Raw genomic sequence first — 26,158 nt, forward strand, 5'->3', positions numbered from 1 at the left:
CTGGAAAGACACTAAAATGTGTACACACTTTAATAGTGGTTATCTATGCCCTTTTTAAAAATTTCAAATTGAATTATGGCAGCAATATGACGATATTAAAGTGTGTATACACTTTTTTTGGCCTGCTGTACTAAAATTGCATTATTTACCTACTGCAACATGATTTAGTACATAAAATGAAGCTCTGAACTAAATGAAAACCTTTAAGGCTTTATTCATAGCATTGCTGATGGTACAAAAACCTTTTGTCTAATGGGCAAAACAGAACTTAAGAAAGAAAGCAAAACCTGGACCTGGTTTTAATCCTCGACCTTGGTCACTGTGAGAAGCTCATATGTTATCCCTGGGTTCATGTAATTTTCCTGCAGATACCACAATTACTTATCTGTCCCCAAAACATGCAGAAGGTTGAATGGCTGCCTTAGCTGTTCCTGTGACTGTGAAAAAGTGAGTGTTCTTCTTCTTCCTGGTTCAGCAAAGCGCATTTTGTAAAATGTAATGAAAACAAAAATCTCATTTGTTCATTGTCATAAAATATAAACAATTTTAGAAGTTGATGCCTGCAATATACTTAAGAGGTTTCAAGTCAAACCACTCTGCTTTTAACCTTTTTATTTAATTTCTTATATTGTAGATATTCCTATTTTATATTTTGTCTGTAACTGTAATGCATTCATTAATTCTGTTGAGCACTGCAGTCATAGTAAGGATTCAATTTTATTGTATTATTTCTATTATTCCAATAGTTGGAATAATTATAAGTGCTGTTTTATGCCACTTTTAAGTGGACATGAACCAAAATGCATGCTGACAAACCACAGCCCTTAATGTTTTGGGGCTGCTTTCTTGCTTTATGTACATGAATTAAGGAAGTCAGAAGACTATCATGGCGTTTTGGAGCAGAGCTCTACTGGACCATTCTGAAGTGGCCTGCTATGAGTCCTGATCTATATCTTATTACTTTTGTAGAAAGAAACATTAAAGGGTACATTTTTTTAGTCAAAGCCAGTTTCATTTAAATCAAATCAGTTGTCAATCAAAAGTAAGTTTTTTTCCTATTCAATGTGAAATGTCAGTAAATATGTCAGTTCCAACATAAGTAAGAGAAAACTGAGGTTTTATTACTTTCAAGAAAATGACAGGGCACCAATATATGCTCAAAGTTAAAGGTCTGGTGATTGTGACTCTCTGGGATCTGTAAACAGAAGAAAAACTAAGAATCAGGCCCACCAACATTTAGCCTTTCATGGCATTATAGCATCTATTTGTCAGTTATGTCAGAAAGCTTAATTTAGGAAGTCTGCTTGAGTGTCTTCAAAGTGTGGCTTTGGCAAAAAAAACAACAACAGAAAAACAAAAACAAATTAACAATTAATTTAAAAACAGCTTCAGTCACTTCCACCAATTTTTTTATGTTTATTGTATTGAACAATCTTAATTACATACAAACCTTACAGAAACTATATTACATACATATTCATAATTACAACTCGAAGTACTAAATCTTCTTAAATGTAATAGATCCTTCAAAAATGAAGTCCTTTCTACTTAAATGTCAACTTCCAAAAAATAACGAAAGTATGGTAATGGGCCCATCAAACTATTTGAATTCTTCTCATTCTGAAAGTCATTGAGGGGGAAGGAAATATGGGAGCAAAAATCAAACACTCAAAATTGACTTATTATGTTAGGACTATATCTTTGCTTTAGGCAGATTACCAAGTATATGGAACTGATGCTATTTACATTGTAAAGGGGAAAAAACCCAAACAAGCAACTAATATAAACCAATAAGAGAAAAAAAAATACTATCTAAGTAAAGGTTCAGTCTAGTTTAAATGCATCACTGCACCAATAACCCTTCCATTTGCAAAAAGAGGTTTGTGTTACAAATTGAACTTTAAAGACAAAGCATCCGGCAAATTAAAGATGTGCTTTGATTTTCTGATTTTAAGTTAAAGCCTTTATTCCAGCCATTACAATGCTCTTGCACCATATTCAGTCTTTACAAAACTAAAGGCATGGATTATTACTGACAGGGCTCAATCTTGTATATAGAAATTTCAGATGAGTCAAAAACCTTTTAGGAAAGTATTTTACAACAGTATTTTTAAGATAAGATATCTTGTAATCTAGACTGCAACTGAAATCACAACTAAGTCACATGGTCTGCTTACAATCATTAATAGAAATAACAGACCTATAGTATAGAAATGCAGGATGCACCTTAATGTGCTGTGGGCCTCAATCAGCCAACAAACTATAGGCCAGAGTGGGAAGGGTGGTTTAACCTCTGCTGTCAAGTATGAACCGCAACAGAGTTGAATGCACCACTGTATAAAACACAAATGTATTATCAAGACCCACATGCCTAAAGAATGTGCAAAAACATATTGTCCATGCAGTTAAGGACAGCAGTCTCTACTATTGGCTGTTGGCATGTAATTTCTGTCTGTTCTGTTTTCAGTTGTCAAGTTACACATTTCTTGAAATCCTTTAAGAAACATCACAAGGAACTCCTTAGAACACTATATTCAAAGGTAAAATGTGTAATAATACTAAATACTTGTAATTGTACAAATGAAAAAGCAGTAGCCTGATGTTAATTGTTACTGCACAAATGAAAAAGCAGTAGCCAGATGTTACCGCACAAATGAAAAAGCAGTAGCCAGATGTTACCGCACAAATGAAAAAGCAGTAGCCAGATGTTACCGCACAAATGAAAAAGCAGTAGCCAGATGTTACCGCACAAATGAAAAAGCAGTAGCCAGATGTTACCGCACAAATGAAAAAAGGCAGTTGCCTGATGTGAAAATGTAATCCTCCCACTTAGTAGCAGTAGCTTTAACCTGCTAATGGTAATGAGCCTAAATGCACTTCCGGAATCTAGTAAATGCATGCTGACTGTTAACAATCCACAAGTGCAGTGTTAAATAGCACCTGGCTTAAGACCAGAGATGGGTCTCAAAATGTCAACACTTGCACACACAAGCTTTTTTCCTTCTTATTCTCTCTTATTCTCACCCTCTCGCTCTCTCACATACATCCACATCCAATGCTTTTTCCTCACTTTTGCCTCTCACATGCATGTACGCAAAGCACATGACTAAGAAAAGCACGTTAAATATGCAAATACCTTCAACAGTTACTGAAGAGCACACTGTAAAGAAATTCAATGTATTTACAGCCTGCCTCGACTGCAACAAAAGTACAAATGTGTCAGTTACTTTAAACAGGTAGCGAGACACACTGATTCTTCCATGCAGACCACTATAGCTTTGTACAAGTCCTTCCGAAGGTAAGAGTCCTCCAACCTGTGCTCTTTTACAAGCTTCTTCCCATTATGATAACATCTTTAGGAAAACCTTCCATTTTGGCTACTTCAAAGCAGCCAAGTTTGCTATAAAAATCCAACATCTGTTTGTCGATTGGTCGAACCTCACAAAATGCACCGTTGGAACCTGTCAAAGAAAGGAACAGAAAAGATATGGTCATGTACTTTTATCTCTCTAAGCCCAACAGCTCTGAGTTTCCAGAAATTAAAAGTATTTGACCTGGCCTGTCACTACCACTAAAATTTAGTTGGTGAGTAATTAATAGAATTATTTTTTTTTCTAAACTTTGTCACACTGAAATAAATTAAACATCACTATATGTAAACATAGGTTACATTTCCTGTAAATGAAATCATACACAACCTTGAGAACAGACAAACACTTGCTTATTCATGTAATTTCCCATCAATCTGTCATGTGACAGCAGCACAATGCAAAATAAAATTACACCAATATGGGTTTTAAGCATTAATCAAATGGGACAAATGTGATACACTATATGGACAAAAGTACTGAGACACCTAAAGAAGATTTTTTGACATCCCACCCAAAATCCACAGGCATTAATATTCAGTTTGTTGCAGCTATATCAACTTCCACTCGTTTGTTTTATTGTTTAACACCATGGGTGTGTTCGAAAACCTAGGGAGCTGCCTTGCTGTCTACATAGGCAGCTGCCTCAGTAGAGAGGATTCTAGTAAGTCAATGACTTATAAGTCAGGTTATTCGAACGCACTACTTAGATAGCGCTTCCATCGCGTTTAGCATTTTGCCATTAAAAACAATGAACTGAGGTAGCACAGCGCTAACGGTGTGGTTACATTTCCTGACAAGCTCGAACTTGCAAATAAAAACACTCGGCACAAGTTTATACAAGTTAAAAATCAGTAATATTTTATTTACGTTTAAAAATAACTCCATTCGTTTCTCCGACCCGTCAGCAATGTTTATTTTTCTGTGAGAGCCGACCCGCAATGAACGCTGTTGCCTTGATCACTAAGGACGCTTCCGATGCTCACTCGTTCTTGAGCCAAAATAACATTGAAATATGAAGATGCCTCAGAAGTGTGGATTTTAAGTCATCTAGGATTTCGAACAGCCTCCTTCTCGGGAGCGCGCACAGGATGACGTAAAATGCTGCCTATGTAGACAGCACACTAGCTTTTCGAACACACGCCATGTAACTTCCACTCTTAACGCTAAAGCATTAAGATTTTCCTTCACTGGAACTAAGGGGTCTAAGCCAACCCCTGCAAACAACCCCATAGCATTATCCCTCCTCCACCATACATTGTGCCAACTGTAAAGTTAAGCTGGCCAAACCCATACTTGTCACTCCATAAAACATGTTCTCTCTGTTCCGGAGTCCAATGGCAGCATGCTTCACACCACTCACACCGACGCTTGGTGATAAAAGGCTTCCATGCAGTTCGGCCAAGGAAACCCATGTCATGAAGCTCCTAGTGAACAGTTTTTGTGCTTATGTTATTGCCAGAGGAGGTTTGGAACTGGGTTATTGAGTCAGCAGAGCGTTTGTGAATTTTAAGCACAATACACCTCAGTACTCTGTGACCCAACTCTGTAACTTTACATGGTCTGCCACTTGAGGCTGAGTTACTGTGGTTCTTAAACCCTTTTCAATAATACCACTCACAGCTGATCATGGAATATCTAGGAGGCTGAGATTTTACAAACAGACTTGTTGCAACAGTGGCATGTTTTTACAGTACCATGCCATTCTTACATAACATTTAACAGGGCCTGCACTAATCAAGCCTGATTATGTCTAGTCTTATAAAACCTATTTAATAATCAATATTGGTTAACTGGTTGATCAATATCTAAAAGGGGAAATAGTTCTTTATGCATGGCCATTGAGTGTTGGACAACTTCCTTAAAAAATCATTTACAAATTGCATTGGTGGTTGTGGATTGTCTTTGTCTTACATAAAATGTATGACACAACTGTATACAACATATATATAAAACAGAAGACTTCAGAAGCCCATACTGAGTATGAGACTGAAACAAAAAGACAGCACAGTACACACCGTTGGCCTTCAGCGATGAGAGGAGGCAACCCATCATGCTTTTGGCTACACTGGGATCAGTGACTTTGGCATGAATGTCCACCTTTATGAGTGAGGGGAAATTTCTGAGAAATGTATCTGGCAAACCTTCCTCCTCCTCCTCATGAAAGCTTAGCATCATTTTCTGCAAACATAGAGGAAAAACTTCAAATTGTGCAACTAAGGCAGCTGGCTATATCTGGTGAACAGGAATATGGAGGACTGTTCCTTACCTCAGCTTCGGACAGATCCTTATCCAAGTCAGGTTTGTTATACTTCTCTTGCATGAACGGAATCCAGCTCAACTTACATTTGTTTACAAAGGGCTTGACATCCACAGTGCCAAGGGCATAACCACAAATTCCTTCTTCATCCTCCAGGACAAAGCCATAGTCTGGGCTGAGCGTCAGAAACCCTCCCACTAACCTGGGGGAGAGATAATTTAAAATAAAAAAATAATAATAATACAGCTGACTCCCATACTAATATCAGAACAGATAAAAACAAATATTTTACAAATGATCCTACAAAAATTAAAAATTTTTATTATGCACAAACCCTATTTTCTGAAAAGTTGGAACATTTTATAAAAAGAAAAATATGTTTTTTTTTTATTTTCTTGAATGTTTATTTAACAGACAAAAAAAGAAAGTCTTTACAAATCAACTTCATTGTATTTTGTAAATATGACCACATCAGCTTCTCTATTATTGAGACTTTTTAATGGTTTGACAACTGAGGACACAACTGTTGCAGTTTTGCAAGTGGATTTTTTTTTTCATTCTTGCTTGATAAGAGACTTCAGCTGCTCTAAACAGTGTGGTAGCCATTGATCGATTCTTCTCTTCACACACACACACACACTACAACAAACACTACACACTATTCGTAGCACATGCAGAATGAGGTCTGAAATTGTCTTGGTTCCAGCTGCTTCATTCTAAGCTTTGTTGTAGACTGAAACTCCTGAAGAAAACTCACATAGACATTGGGAGAAAATGCAAACTCCACACAGAAAGTACCCGGACCGCTCCGCCTGGGAATCAAACCCAGGACCTTCTTGATGTTATGTGACGGTGCTACCCACTTATTTATAAATAAGATCTCTACTTTTTCTTTAGGGGTGGTAAAAAGGCTAACAAATGGAGAACTTATGTTACCTGTCCCCAATCAGGTCTGGTTCCTGCTCAGAAAATTGAATGTCATCACATGCCTCTGTGTATATTTCCCTGCAAATCTTGTAGACAGCATGCTGGAAGACAAAAATATATATATAATAATAAAAAATAAATATATTAAGTGTGGCTTTTCAAGACAGGTGGAGAGGTGGAAGATTGATGATTAAACACATCAAGATCAGGATACGTTACTAAAAAACTTGAGAGCTTAAAAATAAACAGTTTGTACTTGGTAATGTTTACTTTTATGTGAAATTTCAGCTATGCAAATGTGCAAGTCCTACAATTTTTTGTCAAACCCCAAACAAGGATGTATACAAAAACATGCATTAATAACAGCGACCAAAAAGCTACCAATAGATTTTACACTCACCTCATCTTTGGGAAAGTAAGGCCTAATGGAATAGATTTTTGAAGTTGGCATTGTGGGTGGTGGCTGGTAGAAGAGATCGTTTGCCCCATCTATTGGCAACAGTCGCTGTGAAAATCAATGCAAAAACATTCAGCACTCGCAGCACTTTCAGCACTTGACTGAGCAGCACTTCAGTCAGACTTGGATATTTGAATTTCTCTACTCCTGCTGAATCAACCTGAGCCACAAGAACTTTACGCTACACCAAACACTGGCCTGAGTTCAATGCTTTATAATGGAATTGTAGTGGCTCATTTGGTCAGTCAGTGGTCAGCAAGAGCAGTTAAACAACACCTTTCTGTGCATTTGTCTTTTTGTTTATTAGAAGTCAAATTCAAACAGAAAAGACAATACTTGGCTGATGGCTTGGTCTGAGAAAGGTTTAACTGGCTAAAGGAGATGCCCCTTTCCCACAGTAAAGCATTGCAAGTTTTCGCTGCGCACTACCTGTAAAGAAAAGAAATGAGGCTGGCACATAATCAACGAAAACTCCATGACCAAATATCAAAGCTGAAGATTCATTTAAACTTCGTATACAACTTGATATTGTATGCATATGATCACTGACCAGTTTACAGTTTTTGTTCCCCCATGTATAAAATATCTTATTTGTTCATGGAGCTTTTAGCAGGCGAACTCGCAGGCGCACACCACCTCGCGGGCGCAGTGGATAATTTTTGTGCTTCCTGTGAAGGAATAAGTTGTCATGTAAATAAACTCTAGTCAAGCTGCGCAGTCGCAAGCGCAAAGGGAAAAGCCACATCTCTTTTGGGCAGTTGCTGAAAGAAACCTCTGTTTAGGTTCTGTCACAAAATGTTTTCAGTCAATACATTGGTTATAAAGACATTACTGTTCTGCTGCAAGACAAAGTGAGTAAACCCATTCATTTACTAATATTTCTGCTTAAATTACTTAAAATATGGACCAACACACTCCACCTAAACAAATAACACACAAGCTTTAATGTCTTAATGAACTGATATTAGTAAAATAAAATGGTTTTATCCCAGTTGGGTGAGAAAAAAAACAATGAACAACTCATTTAAATCATTTAAATATGAATCAGACTTACAAAGTGAATAAGAAATTTAATACCATTCTTGCAATCATTCTGCATTCTTTCAACTGGGTTCAACTGGGTCTGCTTTCTTTTTTCCTGTTTGAATTGTATTATCAAGCTTCTGTTAAGCTACAGGTGACAGAACACTAGCCTGACATTTTCCTCAAAGACTGCAAAAGCAAGACTCCAGGTTCTGAGGCACCATAATTCTCCCTTCACTATGCTGTACACTTGGACTGAGAGTCTAGAGAGGATGTTCAGTACTACTACCCTTGCAGACTAACTACTGAGAATTTCTACCACCACAGCTTTTGTTCAGTTGTTTTCTTAAAGTGGGCAGATTACAATGCAAATTCCAGACATGTTTTCAAATCCTCCTCAGTGGTTCTGCCCTGGCTTCTTTTAAACTTCAATGCTTTTGGACTGAGCAGTGGTAGCGCAGTTGTTGAGAACTGAACCCAAACCACTGCCAAGCTGCCAATGTTGGGTTCCTGGCCAAGGCTTTGTGTCCACAGTGTGGATAAAGCATCTATCAAATGCCCAAAACGTAGATCTTTGAAGAACACCCACTACTAGGAAGAGTAGCAACAGTTCGGTATTTCTCTCATATGTAAAAATATATTCTCTTGTTGTGGAGTGAATAAAAATGTTAAATAAAGATAGAAAACACACAAATATTAAGTGTTATTAGTTTAGGCCCAATGTGTCAGTTATTTACTACAACACAGAACATAAATAATGACTAAATATTACAGAAATATAGGTAAAACCAAAGGATTTCCAAACTTTTTCTCTCGAACATATTACGTTTTAGCATGAAGTCCTACTAATAAAGCTTAAATGTAAAACCCATGATGTTTGCTGTAACCATCAGCTAACCTTCAACAGACCAACCCTTAGCATTTTGCAAAATTCAACTTTCATTTCAACATTTGGCTTTGAATTCAATATTGGATACCTGGAACTCTCCCGCTAGACCGCCCCTAAAGGCCCAGGGCTCTTGATCTCCACTTAAGAACTGTGCTGAGGATTGACTACGACACCCTGTTGAGATCAGATCCAAGTGGAGAATGTTACATGAGGGGCTTTAAGCCACAATGAGGAGGAAGGGGTTATAGGGCAATGGTGTTTATTTTCAAAAATGACACCAATGGAAATTAAATGCCAATACTTTCGCGCATTAAATATAGGAATACAAACAAAACAAAAAAAAGTTAAACCTGGGCATTCTAGGCTTAAGCAGCTAAAGCTTAGATTTAAAGAGGGCAATCACTGATGTGAACATACTATTCATAGCCAAATAACAGAAGAAATAGGATATTCGGGCTATGCCTTAAAATCCCTGACTGCTGAGACGAGTAATTAATAATTAGAGGCTTACATTAGATGTATAATACAAACGTGTTGCTGTTTATCTCACACGAAATACTCGTATGCAGAAAAAAATGTTTTGCTAAGGATTAGCTGTCTAATAAGCTGCCTCTCTAAAATAACAGAAATTGCAGTCTGTTCAAATATTTTGTTAGTTCTACATCACCGGCTTGCTGGCAATTAATTAAGCTTCAGCTGTTGAAGCCCCTCTGAGTCCCTCATCTCATCTGAAGTCACATTTACAGCTATGTGCCTTGTCACATGACTGACAAACTGTTTGTTGGCCCAAGCAAATTATTCAAGGAGAATAAATTATACAGGGCAGACCAGAGAAAAGCTGCTGGCAGAATAAACTTCTACTTTGAGAAAATTATTAGAAGTTTTAAACTCTTGTTACTTTTACCCATCCCATTAAACGACCGAAAAATGGAAATGTTCAAATTCAACCCAGTGCTGGCAGATTAAAGGTCATGTAACAAGACAAATGCAGCATATAGACAGGAGTTAAAATTCTCCTGTTCACAAAAGATTTCATATGTGATACCTAAGCACTCATCCTGTGATTAAATGGCAGGACCAAGCACACACAGACACCATCTGAAGGGAATTCATAAACTGCCTTTTACTAACATAAAATACACTAAGAACTGTAACTTTAAATTACTGTAATGGTTTAAAAATAAGACCAGTTCAAGGCAGAACATTAAAAGCTTATATTTCCCTTAAAATGGTGCTTTAGGGCTGGTCAGAGCCATTTCAATTATGCCTACTGATGGAAACAAAATTGTTAGAGCTGTCAGAGAAAAAAATACATAGATTAACACTTATGCCTTAAACTTTTGCTGCATAAATGTGACTTCATCTGAAATCGTTCCTATCCAAAAATGAAATTTTTACTTGATTTTCAAAATAAAATTAAGCACGATATAATCCCCACCCCCTAACATAAAACAGTAATGTCAGCACTTTGCATACATAGGTCACTGTTGATCCAATAGCAGTAGAAACTCATACTGAGGATTCTTCCATCTGTACATAATGAAGGAAGACAATAGAAGAGCTTGTTAGTAGGTAATTTCAGCACAACAGCAAAGAGGAGCTGACTGAATGCCATCTGCACAACTTTGGATCAAAATAAAGATGTTGGATATGTGAATATAAAGTGCTTTATTCACCTGGCTGTGCACACACACTGAGATTTGTGTATTCTTTTACGCCACAAGCAAGACTGACAGTTAATCACTGTGTCAGTCTTTGAACTGTGTCTGTTGGATCTGCAACATGATAGCTTGAGATCTCAGCGGTAGTGGGCTAATGCATTAGATTGCTGCACCACCTGAGTGCCCATCAATTCAGTCATGCGTAAGAATATACACATTTTGTTCATATTAAGAAGTCAACAGATATGTGTAAAATTGAAATGGATTATAACAAAGGTGGTTAAATACTAGCTCCACACCACTTTATTTTGTTGCCATGTAGTTAACTAATGTAGACGGTGTGGAAAAATTTGGCTTTTTTTGGTCACAACTGTGGCATGTGAAACAAGTATTGCTTATCTTCGCCAAGATGCCAGTGTTAAGCATGTTTTAACAGTAATTTTAAATATGGTATGAAATTATTTGTTTAAATTGAATAGCTGTACCTGTGTTCAGTTCTGTTTATACTGCCTCTGGTTGTTGGCTTTTCAGTAAGTCAACAATGCAGAATCATCTATAAATAAATCACTTGGAAAAATGCAGCTGATAAACTCAAGCATTCAAAACAACAATGGCACGATTTTATGTATATGGAATTTATATGGAACCCTGTGTGTGTGTCACTAGCACAGGCTGCAGTATTGTTTTATGCCAACTTGGTAGGTCATTGCTTATTGCTCAATTAAGTAATATTGTTTGTACTGAACATCTTAAAGACTTTTGCATATCATTTCTATCTGTAGCATACATTACCCAGTTTTTTCACTAGTGAAATTGAAATTAAGCTTGACCAGTTTTGGTTGCTGCCTGCTGTGTTGATCTGTGATTTAGCTGGACAGAAACCTGTGAATGAAATGTGGTTACCAAGGTAACTCAGGCCATGCTGGTGCTACAATTATTCAAAACAGTTTCCAATGAAAAAGCCAATTTGAAGTAGAACCCAGTACTTTAACTGTACAGATCTGTGATGACCATAAATCATCGTCATACTGCTCATGAACAAGCTTTACACATGCATTGGGCAGTAACGTCAATTCAGATTATTATTTATTTTTGTCCCTTCAAACCAAATACGATTTGCCGAATGTAACACTTTAGACTTTATTTGTGGACAGCACACATGCTAAGTAAGAAGTGCTGTCCCAGTCTAGATCAATACAGATAAAGTACAGCATCCATTCATATACTACTGTATATTGTACATATACTTGCTTAAATAGCAAATACGCAAGATAGAGGTAATAATAAAACACAATAAAGCCCAATAACAGACCTCAATACAGTACAGGTGTAATTACAATGTTTTTTTCTTTTTGTTCTATAAAGCACCAGAATAGCCTTATACAGCTGCCTTACTATCAAGCTCGCATGCGCAGCGCGTAGGGCATAAAGGATAAACTTTCCATCACCATCAGGCCCTTATTTGAGAGAAATCGCAGCACATATGCTGAGTTAATGTACATCATACTGGACACAGCAAGCGGCAGGACCCACACTGGCAAGTCAAATATGGCCAAAAATGTCATAATCTGCATTAATTCAAGATGTAGATAAATTAATTGCACTGGCAGAGTAGTAAATAACCTAGCAATGAAGACAGCATTCAGTCAGTGGAGAAAACAATGTTTAGACAAACAATAAACAATGGAAAAATAATGAACAAAAAAAGTAAGAAATGCAATTTTATAAACCTGTCCTAATGTTCTAAACTAAGTGCAAGCTTACACAATAAATGATGACAGACTGGATGTATTATTGTCCAATAAACAGGTGTAAACTAAGAAGCAATCATTTATTTAATCAAATCTAATACTATGCCTTGCCATCTGCTGGGGCATAAAGACCAAGGGTGGAATTTTACAAATGTTCAATAAGAGAAGGTAATAAACAAGAAAATTTTTTTAGTCTAAGTGAAATGAATGTCCAAGTATGGCAGTCTACTTATATTAATCTAAATATAAATCTTTATTTAAATGGTGTTTTGAAACGAAAAGTGAACCCTAAAAAGGAAGCACTGAGAAGCGAATCCATACATACCTAACCACTGGACAAATGACTTCACCATAGAGATGATACTCTTTATATCCCAGATATAGGAATACAGGTCATACAGAATAGTTCTGTTGGCTGAGTTGGAGAGTCTGGTGAACATCTGCATGACAGCTGAACACATCTCCTCAAAGTTTTCTGCCCGGGCATTCCATTCTGCCACCTGACAAAGTCAGAAAGCATTATAATTTCATTTACAGGCATAGATATAAAAAAAAAAAAAAAAAGTTCTAGAAACATATCAGTCAGAACCGATGTAGCATTTACATTTTGTTCCTATTTTGAATGCTGTGTCACTATTACTATCAGCTTTGATCTTTTTTCTTTTCTTGACTGCATACCCAATTTGGCACAGTTGTACACTGGATGCCCTTCTTGACGCACCACCCCAGCCTCCAAGCTAATCGTGCCTGCAGATGCCCGATAGCACACCTGAGATTTAAACCTCAGTGGAACTCAGTGGTAGTGGGCTAGCTTAATTTACTGCTACACCACTTCAGCACCCTTTCATTCAGCTTAAGTTTGTGTTTTAAGACTTCAGTGGTTAAGAGATCACCATGAAGCAATATATTAGAACTACAGCAAAGTACCGGCAAGTTGCATTCTAAGCAGACACAACAGTACTACTATAAGGTAATAATATATCTGGATATCAACAACGCTATGTTGTACATTACATTAAACATTTGTTATTCAGTTAAGTAAGGTCATCTATAAACACTTTACTGGCTTATTCTACCAATATCACTTACCTTTTCTGTATCTTCGCTTTTTGAGTTAACACTGACAATGCTGCTGTTGGCCCGGAGCCAGTTGAACTCTTTAAGCATCTGCACTGCCTTAGGACCATGTTCGTAAGGCAAGTAGAAGAGTTCGGCCAGGAGAGTCAGGTCGTCTAGTGTAAGTGGCTCTGCTGTGTACAGTGGATTCTCATTTGATTTTGGAATATACACTTCTTTATTGAGCTGCTCATCAGTTTGCATAGGTGCAACATCAGCAGGATCTTCTTGAACAGACATTTCAGGAGTCTTTGATGAGCTCTCCTTATCTGTGTCCATAGGTTTAAGGTCCTCAGCCACTGTGGCTTTCACCATTTTTGAAAGGATTTGGTTGGCATTTTTGGCATCCTCTACCTCATCTTGTTTCTCCAGTACCATCTCCATGGGTTCCTCATCTGAATCCTTTTTCTCAATCTCAACTTCCACCTCATCCTCTTCTTTGTGCAGTGTGTGCAGTTCATCATCAAGAGGCATAGTAGGGCTCATGATAGGTTGTTGGAAAACTGTCGTGACTGTAGTTGAGGATCCCAAAGTAGGCAGTGAGGTAACATCAGTGGACGTACTCTTCACGCTACTATGAGCTCCCTGACGGCCTGCCAAACAGGTTTGGTAAATTGATTAATTGCTTATAACATATACTGTACATTACAAACTACTGACAGTATCTACAGTGGATATAAAAAGCCTGTTAAAATGTCGGGTTATTGGAAGGTGAATTATATAAACCTTTAATGTGACCTATAATATGTATATTTGAATTGAAAAACAAACAAACTGTTTAGGGAAAAAATAAAAATTTCAGTACCTAACATTAATTAAAGTAACTCTATAATCCTATATTAAGTTCAGCTGTTCTAGTAGGATTTTCCTGGCATTTACATAGTTGCATCCTACACCAAACAGCATTACCCGCAAAGAGTTTACAAAATAAATCAATGGGATGGGACTGCTGAAAGGTATCCGTCAGGAGAAGCGCACAAAGTTTTTTCCAAGGCATTACATATCCAATGGAACACAGTAAGGACAGTGATTATCAACCAGTGGATAAAATATGGAACAACAGTGACATTATCAACAACAACATCAGAATAAACAGTGTACTTACTGTTGTACTGATGAGGCACTCCAAACTCGCTAAGCCACTCAGTTAGAGCCATCCTGAGGGCTATCTGTGGACTGTACAAGATGTCCGTCTCAAGTTCCTCATCACTTCCCTCATTCTCCAACTTGATCTGAATGGACACTGTACTGTCTTCACTGTCCGCTGAAATAGTACATAAGAGAAACAATTAAAATTACTTATATAAAGAATCCGCTGTGATGAGCCCTATATACAGGAGCAACCGAATAAAAAAATACATTGTTGATTTGCAATCAATATCTCTGCCATGTCTACCCATTAATCTAATCTTAATCACTATAACAAAATTAAAAACCTTTTGGGGTGCACAGATCCCAAGCTCTTGAATTTAAATCTCAGCTGTGCTATGGACCTGGCCAGGTGTCCAATAGGTGCAGTTAGCTGTGCCTGAGAAGATGAGGTTGAACTTCTGGCAGGTGAACTTCTGGCTAGTGAAACCAAGTAATCAGCAACTACATGTGGTCTTCTGTTGTTATAGTCTGTCATTCTTAAGGTTTGATGTGTTGTACCACTTAGTGTACATGTTACCATGACCATGATTGTTGCACCACGTAAGTCCATTCAGATTATTAGGAGCAGCAGTATGTCACCTGAGTTTTCAGTCGGTGTGTGTGTGTGTGTGTGTTTTTTTTTTTTTTAACTGCGTTAAAATGATTACGTTTGCAGCAGAAGCTTTGTCTCTTTTGCAGACCATTTCTTGCTTGAATTTTGTAAACTTCTGCCATGACCCGAATGCACAAACAGTACTTAAACTTTACGATTCAGATATCATTAATTTAACTATAATTATACTTACTCATAACAACATCCTTTCTCACTCCATTCATGTTTGATTTATACCATGTTGCTAATGTATGGATGGCCACAAAGTTGGTCTCAAATTCACAGTTGGGGTTGGTGAGAACTCCTTTTAGCCGAGGGACGAGTTCTGTAGACCTGCCCTTGTAAGGGCCCAGGAACAATCGTTTCTGATCATAGTCATTAGCATGAATGTTGTCCCAAATAACCAGAGGTCTTCTCAGGATCTTACTGACCTCTTCAATAGACTCCACTGTTATGTCTTTGGAAACAACCTTTGGACCTTAAAACAATAAAGGTCTGTAAGCTTTGCACAAAAGATGTCAAATTTTAAAACTTATAATTACTTTTAGTTATCAGACAAAACCTTACCAGTCCACAAAATGTCAATTCCAGGCAGCAGCTTTTCACCTACTGTAAGCAAATACGGCGACTGGGACACACTAGGGTAACAAAATGTTCCACAGTACTCTAAAAAAAAAAACACCAAAATTAAAAAGACATTAAAATCATCAAAGAGAAAAGATAGCAAATCTGCCAACTTTACAGAGCAATAAAAAATACCTGTGGGGCAAAACAAAAAGGTTTCAGGTTCACCCAAATACTGGAAGATCTCATTGGTGATAGAAACTTGTGCATGTGCAAATGAGCTGAACACTTCTTTGTCAGCTGGGCACATGTTGTGATCAATGTCATCAAAAAGTAGAGCAAATGATTTACATCCAAAATGGGAGACCTGTATAGTAAAAAAAAAGAGCCAGTAAAAAGAACATTTAACGATTATACAGTATATGGTTTTCATCAGCCAAGTGAAAAAAATGCATTTTACCTGATCTAGCTTTCTTTTCAGCGTGGAGACCTCCTTCTGGTTCGAGAAGGTTATATCCAGGCCAGGGGAGATAGCATAAATGAACTCAATTCCATGCTCTTTTGCAGAGCTTATCAGTGTCATAAGTTGTTCTTTAAAGAAAAAACAATACATTAGAATTACGTTTATTAAGCAGCACATTATATATCCTTACATGTCCATTTAAGCTGCACATTAAAATCTTCACCTGCTTCCTCAACAGAGTACATCTCTCTCCAAAACATTCTATGTTTGCAGTCATCTTTAGGTGCATAAAGATATGTGTTCAATCCCCATTTCTGCTGTCTGAAAAAGGAACAGACACATTTATGTTTGCATCCAGCAATTGTGATAAAGTAAGATAATATGTACTCTGGTAAGGATTACTGTACCGCCTGAATAATTCTTTTCTTTGTTCCATTGTCCATGGCCGACCATAAAAGCCTGTTCAAAAAGAGAAAGAGAAACAGGTTTACACACACAGCACACATTTCAACCAAGGACAAACATTGTTTCTTTTTAACAAAGACATTATTTTCAAATGATGCTAATGTTTATTCAGGCTAGAAAGAATTATGAGATCAACGTTGCTGTTATTTTACATAATATGACACACTTTTCAAAGTATTTTATTTACAAAAATACACTAGATATTTTGCATTATTGCCCAACATAAAAGTAGAAATCTAATCTAGCATGTTAAAATAACTACACTAATATCAGTTAAAGCTTTAATATAACAAAATGCATCTTTCAATAATGATTTAAATTTTGCTTTACAGCATTTTGCAGACACTTTTTTTCTAAGTGACTTGTAGCCATACACAATTGAGGCAATTAAGGATTAAGGACCTTGCTCAAAGGACCACCCGAGTCAACCTGGCTTGAACCAGCAATCTTTGGATTACTAATCCAGTATCTTAAACACTCTTCTACCACCTGCTGTATAGAATCTACATTCAGAATGCTAAACTAGTTTTGCTTATCTTAGTATTCTACATTACTGCCACCTTCACATTATGATCTACTCTATGGCTGTGAGAGTGAGGACTTGAAATGAAGCTTAGTGATGAGTGATCCCACTCGATATCAGACTCTCTGAGTCTACATTAACCTTCAAGAAATGTCTTAAGACACATTTTTATTCATTAGCATTTCAGAGTAGTGATCTTAAGCAATGGGGCTGACGTTCTTTGGTAAAGTGTATGTGTATGTTTGTGTATGTATATGTGTGTATATATATATATGTATGTACAGTGTATCACAAAAGTGAGTACACCCCTCACATTTCTGCAAATATTTCATTATATCTTTTCATGGGACAACACTATAGACATGAAACTTGGATATAACTTAGAGTAGTCAGTGTACAGCTTGTATAGCAGTGTAGATTTACTGTCTTCTGAAAATAACTCAACACACAGCCATTAATGTCTAAATAGCTGGCAACATAAGTGAGTACACCCCACAGTGAACATGTCCAAATTGTGCCCAAATGTGTCGTTATCCCTCCCTGGTGTCATGTGTCAAGGTCCCAGGTGTAAATGGGGAGCAGGGCTGTTAAATTTGGTGTTTTTGGTACAATTCTCTCATACTGGCCACTAAATATTCAACATGGCACCTCATGGCAAAGAACCCTCTGAGGATGTGAGAAATAGAATTGTTGCTCTCCACAAAGATGGCCTGGGCTATAAGAAGATTGCTAACACCCTGAAACTGAGCTACAGCATGGTGGCCAAGGTCATACAGCGGTTTTCCAGGACAGGTTCCACTCGGAACAGGCTTCGCCAGGGTCGACCAAAGAAGTTGAGTCCACGTGTTCGGCGTCATATCCAGAGGTTGGCTTTAAAAAATAGACACATGAGTGCTGCCAGCATTGCTGCAGAGGTTGAAGACGTGGGAGGTCAGCCTGTCAGTGCTCAGACCATACGCCGCACACTGCATCAACTCGATCTGCATGGTCGTCATCCCAGAAGGAAGCTGACTCACAAGAAAGCCCGCAAACAGTTTGCTGAAGACAAGCAGTCCAAGAACATGGATTACTGGAATGCCCTGTGGTCTGACGAGACCAAGATAAACTTGTTTGGCTCAGATGGTGTCCAGCATGTGTGGCGGCGCCCTGGTGAGAAGTACCAAGACAACTGTATCTTGCCTACAGTCAAGCATGGTGGTGGTAGCATCATGGTCTTGGGCTGCATGAGTGTTGCTGGCACTGGGGAGCTGCAGTTCATTGAGGGAAACATGAATTCCAACATGTACTGTGACATTCTGAAACAGAGCATGATCCCCTCCCTTCGAAAACTGGGCGTCATGGCAGTTTTCCAACAGGATAACGACCCCAAACACAACCTCCAAGATGACAACTGCCTTGCTGAGGAAGCTGAAGGTAAAGGTGATGGACTAAACCCAATTGAGCACCTGTGGCGCAGCCTCAAGTGGAAGGTGGAGGAGCTCAAGGTGTCTAACATCCACCAGCTCCGTGATGTCATCATGGAGGAGTGGAAAAGGATTCCAGTAGCAGCCTGTGCAGCTCTGGTGAACTCCATGCCCAGGAGGGTTAAGGCAGTGCTGGATAATAATGGTGGTCACACAAAATATTTACACTTTGGGCACAATTTGGACATGTTCACTGTGGGGTGTACTCACTTATGTTGCCAGCCATTTAGACATTAATGGCTGTGTGTTGAGTTATTTTCAGAAGACAGTAAATCTACACTGCTATACAAGTTGTACACTGACTACTCTAAGTTATATCCAAGTTTCATGTCTATAGTGTTGTCCCATGAAAAGATATAATGAAATATTTGCAGAAATGTGAGGGGTGTACTCACTTTTGTGATACACTGTATGTGTAGTTAAAGTGCATTTAAAATTTACATTACAGCCTGCAGATTCTCTCTTGCTGGCTTGCTGAAATGATTGAAATGTACCTTTATTTATACCATATTTTGATCAGATTAGTGCATTTAAAATATTTAGCCTAAACACTTTTTTTTCGTTTTACAGTGTATATCTAGCCTAGGATAGAAGCTTAATTTAAACCTTTTTTTATAGAGAAAAGACGCGCATTCTTATTGCGCATTCCTGCTCTGTTCTGTATTTAACAATAAACACGCATTTGATTTGTCCTAAAGCTGTCTCATCTATATATCTATCTGGATATAATATATATATATATATATATATATATATATATATATATATATATATATATATATATATTTATGGCGATAATATCACATCGGTGTTGGTGTTGAATTGAATTATTGCAGCCAAACACAGCGCAGCTTTTAGTCATTTTGCATCGTCTAAGATTCAACTTCTTGAGTTGTTGTCCACCATCTACGTCACACGTGCGACGCCTGTGACAGAATCCGAAGACCGCGAGCGACGCAAAACAACAGAATTTTAAGCCGTATCCTTGAATTTGTAAAAAAAAAATGTTTTCTAACTATCAATAATCACAAGTTAGGAACTCAACTTTCGATGCATGTATTTGTTTAAAAATCAAAATATGCTATCGACGATCGGACGATATTTCCCAAATGTAGCCGATCCGATCACTTGATATATAAAGATCATGTTAAGTTAACAGCTCAGTGGATTGATCCAGACTTTGAGCTACAAAACACGAACCATCACATCACCATTCATCAACCATCGTACAGAAACCATAGTGAAAGCTCTTCACGACCTAAAATAACAGAATTAACGTTGTGCATCATACATACGATGCAATTTTGCTGACTGAAATATTTACTTTAAAAAGATAATTCAACCCGGTCACATCTGAGCCGATTCTATCAGCACATTATTCATTGCTTTTGATGTAAATGAGAACAGAAACGTTACAGAGCCAATCAGAGGCAAAAGTTTATTCATTACCAAATTCGTTAGTTCAGGATCATCTGCTGAACTTTTAGGATCATCAGAACTTTTAGCTCCACAGACGGAACGAGTCTGACTCGGTGACCGCTCTGTGGTAATAGCGGTATAATTAAGCTTTTTAATTAAGCTTTTTAATGTAAGAAAGTCACACAAAATGTTCTGTAGTAGCTGGTGTTTATTTAAAACCACAGCATTTATTAATAACAGTAAAAACGGAGAGAGAAACTTACGCGTCACATTCGACTCCTGAATCAGAATCATTTAAAGCGACACTGTGAACAAAGCGTTTTTTTAAAGAAACACACACACACGCTGTTGCTTTCGGTTTATTTTCACTGTGAGGCTCTTTTTAAGTTTTTTTCAGACTAAACTGGATAACATTAAACCTGTGTGTGTGTGTGGTCAGTTAGACTAATAAGATATGTCTCCTGTGGGTGAAAAAAATAATTGTTTGGTTACTTTATTATTTACTGCTGATTTTGCGCTAAAAATTGCATGACATTTATGTTCGCTACACAGTGCACTAGATAGCGAATTAGACAATTGGTTATGTTCCCTATACAGTGCGATAGATTGTATATCAGATCACAGATTTAAAACGTGATCGGGAGCTGTGTCGCCTGCGTGCACGTTTGTGTGTGAAGTATTTCATATCCTTAAACTGAACCCACGCATGCGTATACGGCATCAAGCATAACTCCGTATATTCTGTGTTAACCCTTTAACGTTACTGGCAACGCGTCAGCGGAGTAATACCGTTGTGATGTGAAAAGCCCGTGCTGTTGTCACGAATATCAAAACGGTTAGAACGCTTCTCAACCAATCAGATTGTACGGTCGGAACTAACTGTTGTATAAACTCACATTAATCTGCAACTGGATCATTTGGAATTCTAAACACAATCATGCTAAACATTTTATTTACCATTGTATGTGACAACCCGTTTATCGTTATAATTGTATCAGTAACCGAAAATTGATAAATACTTTTATTTTGATGCATTGAAATGAGTTCTCATAAAAAGACAACACTATAGAAAGCGTCAAATGTATCGGCTGTTTATTTAAATTATATTAATAGAAGATAAATAAAATAAGACATAAATATGAACATTACGTCATTGCTGTTATCCTACAATCCCAACAAAGTGATGCTGTCAGAAGCATGTTTATAAATAATTATGTCGTGTTAGCTGTTAAAATCTTTAGTTTGTAATTATTTTCTTACCCTCCACCACTCCGCTGATGAATTGTTTGCGGCCTGTTCTGCCAGTCACTGCACTGTGTTCATCCACAGGGTTTTGTACATCCACCACTCCGACATCTGTACCTGCTGGACATGGTTCGCTCTCAGGCTGGGACAGGTCCACTAGTTTATCTTTCTGAACCATTTCCACACTAGGAACCTCTCAGATGCACCAAACCAAGTCACTAGTCTTTAGTCTAATCTAACTTATCTTTTACTTCACTAGCTACTGAGCTAGGTTAGCAGGCCATAAGCTCCACTTGGGGAGGAATTCAGTAAATATAAAGATATGGAAAGTTCACCAGTATAAATGCTGTCAGACTGTAAAGCGAGTCGTTCAGAGTTCTGTCACCAGACTATATTATAGCATTTCTGTCCGATATGCCACCACGTAAATCCTCTCAGGGCTGCTAGCTAGCTAACCGAAAAAAATCCAACATTAGCTAGCACGTTTCTCAAACACTGCTGTTTTTCACTATTTCATAAAACATGCGGCCGCACTAAATTATCACTTACTTGCTCAAAACAATAATAAACACGCTTAATTTTGCAGAATACAATCGAGCCTACAGATTCACGTCTCAACCCAACTTTTCTCTTCCTGTTTACAGTCAGTGCGCAGACTCACAACACCGGTTTAAACCAGTCACAGCCGGAATTTACACTCACAACCCAGAAGCATTATCAAAGACTATCTACTACCAGCAAGAGCTGACACTCACTGGCTCTGTTTCACAACAACAATTAATTATCGATTCATTAACAGTAATTAAATCTCGCAAAGCGACCCGAAAATATTTAAATCAATATATTATGCCGAGAAGCATAAACAAAAAAGAGTTGTTTTTCCTTACGATATTTAGACATTGTATATGCTAGACGCTACTATACACGTGCACATCTCTATATGTTAGCATCTTTGCTCTATGACCTGCAGTCTTAAAGGTCTCAACATTAAAATCGTGGAACCTGAGTTGTGGTAGTAATGTTTGTTAACTCAACCAAACGATCAGGTTAGATTTAGTTTATCACATACAGCTGAACTCAGATATTTACTTGTAACGTACAAGTAGGCAACGACAGTCTTTTTTTGTTTGTTTTTCTTTGCCACTTTGAGCATCCTCCTTTTATTTTGCTGCTATAACAGCCTTTACTCTTGTTTCACATATTTAAGCAACTCAAATTTTACACATTCTTTACATCTCTCGGCCTTTTTTCCTCTGTCCCAATGTTTAACTGTGTAGCAGGTATAACATTTTTTCTTATTTTTATTTTTACCAAATACAATGAAGTTGGCCAGCCAAATCAAACAAAATTACTTCATGCTTACTTTTGTCAGTTGAAGTTTAAGAGAATAATTAAATCACATTCATGTTTTATTGCATTTTACAAAATGATACATTTTCAGAAATTGGATACATTCTCAACACCTCAAGTATATTCTGTACAGATTATTATGTTGTGTTTTTGTTTTGTTTGGCATGTTAGTTGAATTTCTGCAAAATAAAATGACAATGCTTGTACTTCATTGTGTAGTGACAACAAGGAAATCTTATTTTTATTTATTGTTTACCACTTGAACAAAATACATAAGCAGCAGTGGGGAATTTTCTTTTAAATGGAAGCCTTACTGTGGAAAGTTCTTCCCAAGTTTGATCAGTTTCTATTTTTTTTGGCAGATCTGTGCATCCATACAAATACCCTGTCAGGATTCGATGACTAATTGTTTTCCTACCTACCTTGATATAGACCACAGCAATGCACTTTAGTAAATCATATTATGACAAAAAAAGCTGTTATAGCTGCAAAGAACAGTGTGGGCAATCCAATATTTACACCCATGATCTTGGATGGAAAATCCAAGAACCTCATGCTGAGATATACACATAATCTTGGCATCTAGGGTATCTTTTGTTTTTGTAAAATGTTTAGCAACAGAAATGTGTTTAAAAAACAAAACAATGAATTGTGTATGGACATATTTCTGTTAGTAAATATTTCATTTTGATTTAATGCTTCATCTTATTCAGGATCATTTGGTTTCACTGGAAAACATATCCTGGACAGGGCACCAATCAGTTGCAGGACTTCAAGTGAACATACAAATTTAGGTTGTCAGTTAATTTGGCTTGTAAATTTGTTACCAAATCATCGAAACAAATGTTTAGAGTTCATACAGTCAAGTTATATAATACAATATATTGCTATTTAGGGCTTTTCACAGCAGAAAAGGTGTAGTATTTTGAAATGTTGTCTTTAACGGTTAATTATTTTCTGTAGGTTTAAATATGGGCCTTTAGATTTATGCGTCTCAAGGAATTCAGTAACCGTCACTGCTTTGTTGTGGTTGAATATGTCCTTCGTAGTTAGATATTGCTTTTTGGTATTTTAGACATTGTCAAAATATGCTTCATAGTTAAATCAGCACCTGGTATGTAATCTAATCCTTACTTCTGTTAAGGTTGGCTTTTGGATGAACGTTGACTTTGTACCATATACAGGGGTGTTCAAAAAAATAGCAGTGATTTTTAAAAGGTGAATAAAGCACAAAATCATTATAATAACTTTTATTTCCATAAATGCAAATACACTGAAAATACTACACCTTCAATTCTAAATCAAAACATTAACAAAATTTAGCCAGTTTGTGTTCATCCTTTACAGAAAGTTAAGAAAAATGAATATTAGGCTGTTCAAAGAAATAGCAGTGCCAGCATTTTTCTTTAAAAACTCAAAAAGATTATCTATAAACTGAATTTTTTTTTTGAGGTTTCACTTTACTTTAAATTACTGAACTAATATTTAGTGGCATAACAATTGTTTCCGAGATCTGTGTTGCATGGAGTCGACCAACTTCTGGCACCTCTGAACAGGTATTCCAGTCCAGGATGATTACACTACATTCCACAGTTTTTCTGCAATTTTGGGTTTTGCCTCAAAAAAACACGCTTCAGATATCAGCCCACAAGTTCTCTATGGGATTGAAGTCAGGGGATTGGGCTGGCCACTCTATTACCTCAATCTTGTTTGTCTGTAACCAAGATGTTTTGGGTCATTGTCATGTTGAAACACCCATTTTAAGGACATTTCTTCTTCGACATAGGGCAACATGATCTCCTCAAGTACTCTGATATATTTAAACTGATCCATGATCCCTTGTATGTGATAAATAGGCATAACACCATGGTATGAAAAACATCCTCATATCATAGTTTTGTACCACCATGCTTTACTGTCTTTACAGTGCACTCTGGCTTGAATTCAGTGCTCAGGGGTCGTCTGACATACTGTGTACAGCCACTAGACCCAAAAAGAACAAATTTGCTTTCACCAGTCCACAAAATGTTGAGCCATTTCTCTTTGGACCAGTCAATGTGTTCTTTGGCAAATTTGAACCCATTCAGGATGTGTCTTTTTCATAACAACGGGACTTTGCAAGGAGTTCTTGCTGGTAAATTGGCTTCACTTAATCATCTTCTGTACTCACTGGTAACTTCAGATGTTCCTTGTTCTTTCTGGAGGTGATCATTGGCTGAGTATTTGCCATTCTGGCTATTCTTCGATCCATTCGAACAGTAGTTCCACGCTTCCTTCTGCGTCTTTCAGATTTTGGTTGTCACTTCAAGGCATTTGAGATCATTTTAGCTGAGCAGCCTATCATTTAAGCGTCTTTGAGTATCTTGAAAAGCGCTATATAAATAAAATGTATTATTATTATTATTATTATTTGCTGCACTTCTCTGTATGTTTTTTCCCTCTACAATCAACTTTTAATCAAAGTATGCTGTTCATCAGAACAATGTCTGGAACAACCCATTTTACCCAGTATTTAAAAAGGAAATGTGCTTTGACCAACCTGTGCAACATTTGCCCCCCTCCTACATTAAATAAGGGCCAAAATTGACACCCGTTCTTCTGTAGAATGAATGACTTCACCAATTGAACTCCTCACTGCTATTATTTTGAACAACCCCCTTTCAATCAATGCTTCGATTACTCAGAATGAACAGCATGCATGTCCTAATTGTTGGGTTTGTTTTGTTTTCATTACTCTACTACACTTTCAAGTAATTTTTTTTGTAAGTAAGAAATATCACTTCTACTAAAAACAGTGATTTATCAGGTTAATGGTGTTGGACTGCTATTTTTTTGAACACCACTGTATGAAGCGTATTACTTATGTTCTCCATTGCTGCTGCCAGATTGATACGATGATGAATCTTATGTCTTAGGGTGGGATTTTGTAATTGGCCAGGATCTCTGTTCTTTTCTTAGGTAATTAGTCAGCCTTTGCATTCTGCATGTTCCCACAGTGTCCTGCTATCCAGCAAAAGCGTGTTACTGTTTTTGGAGAGCTTGTCCACAGATGTTGATTATGGTTGGGTGGTCTGGTGACAAGGCTTTCAGTGATTTCAAACAGGCCGTTGAATCAAAGCTTAGTATTGCTTTTGTTTGTCAGGAGGTTTCCAGTGGTTGGGTTATGGAATTTAGGTTCAATTTCAAGGCTTAGATGTTTGATTCAGAGTCTGAGCATCTAGATATGGCCAGGTTTGTTTTTGTACAAGAGGGGGGTGCAGGGTAAGAAAGCTAGACTGTTTTTTTTTTAGGTGTTCATAGTTTCACTGCATATTGTAGAGCTAATTTTAAACTGTTCTCTGGGGAAGAAAGTCCTTCTAAACATGTAAAACCAGGTTTTGAATGTCTGAAAAGTCTGTGTACAAAACACTGACTTTCTAATGAAGACAAAAAAAAAGTCAAAAATCAGGACAAAATAAAACAAGACACAT

The 26,158-nt window shown here is 37.2% G+C and overlaps 1 protein-coding gene across 1 annotated transcript; it reads right to left on the reverse strand.

Annotated features, from left to right (window-relative positions):
- Positions 1-1,387: 1,387 nt before the first annotated feature.
- oga (O-GlcNAcase) lies at positions 1,388-21,976 on the reverse strand. Its single transcript, XM_062996023.1, has 16 exons — positions 21,354-21,976; positions 16,631-16,682; positions 16,447-16,544; positions 16,221-16,351; positions 15,956-16,127; positions 15,764-15,862; positions 15,390-15,674; positions 14,558-14,716; positions 13,426-14,045; positions 12,662-12,836; positions 9,013-9,098; positions 6,956-7,060; positions 6,565-6,656; positions 5,638-5,830; positions 5,387-5,549; positions 1,388-3,461 (listed from the first exon to the last, which is right to left on the reverse strand). The coding sequence occupies exons 1-16, from the start codon at positions 21,514-21,516 to the stop codon at positions 3,325-3,327; spliced, it is 2,730 nt and encodes a 909-aa protein (XP_062852093.1). The 5' UTR covers positions 21,517-21,976; the 3' UTR covers positions 1,388-3,324.
- Between the last annotated feature and the right edge of the window lie 4,182 nt (positions 21,977-26,158).

The sequence above is a fragment of the Trichomycterus rosablanca genome, chromosome 5 (assembly GCF_030014385.1).
Source record: "Trichomycterus rosablanca isolate fTriRos1 chromosome 5, fTriRos1.hap1, whole genome shotgun sequence".
NCBI classification, from domain to species: Eukaryota; Metazoa; Chordata; class Actinopteri; order Siluriformes; family Trichomycteridae; genus Trichomycterus; species Trichomycterus rosablanca.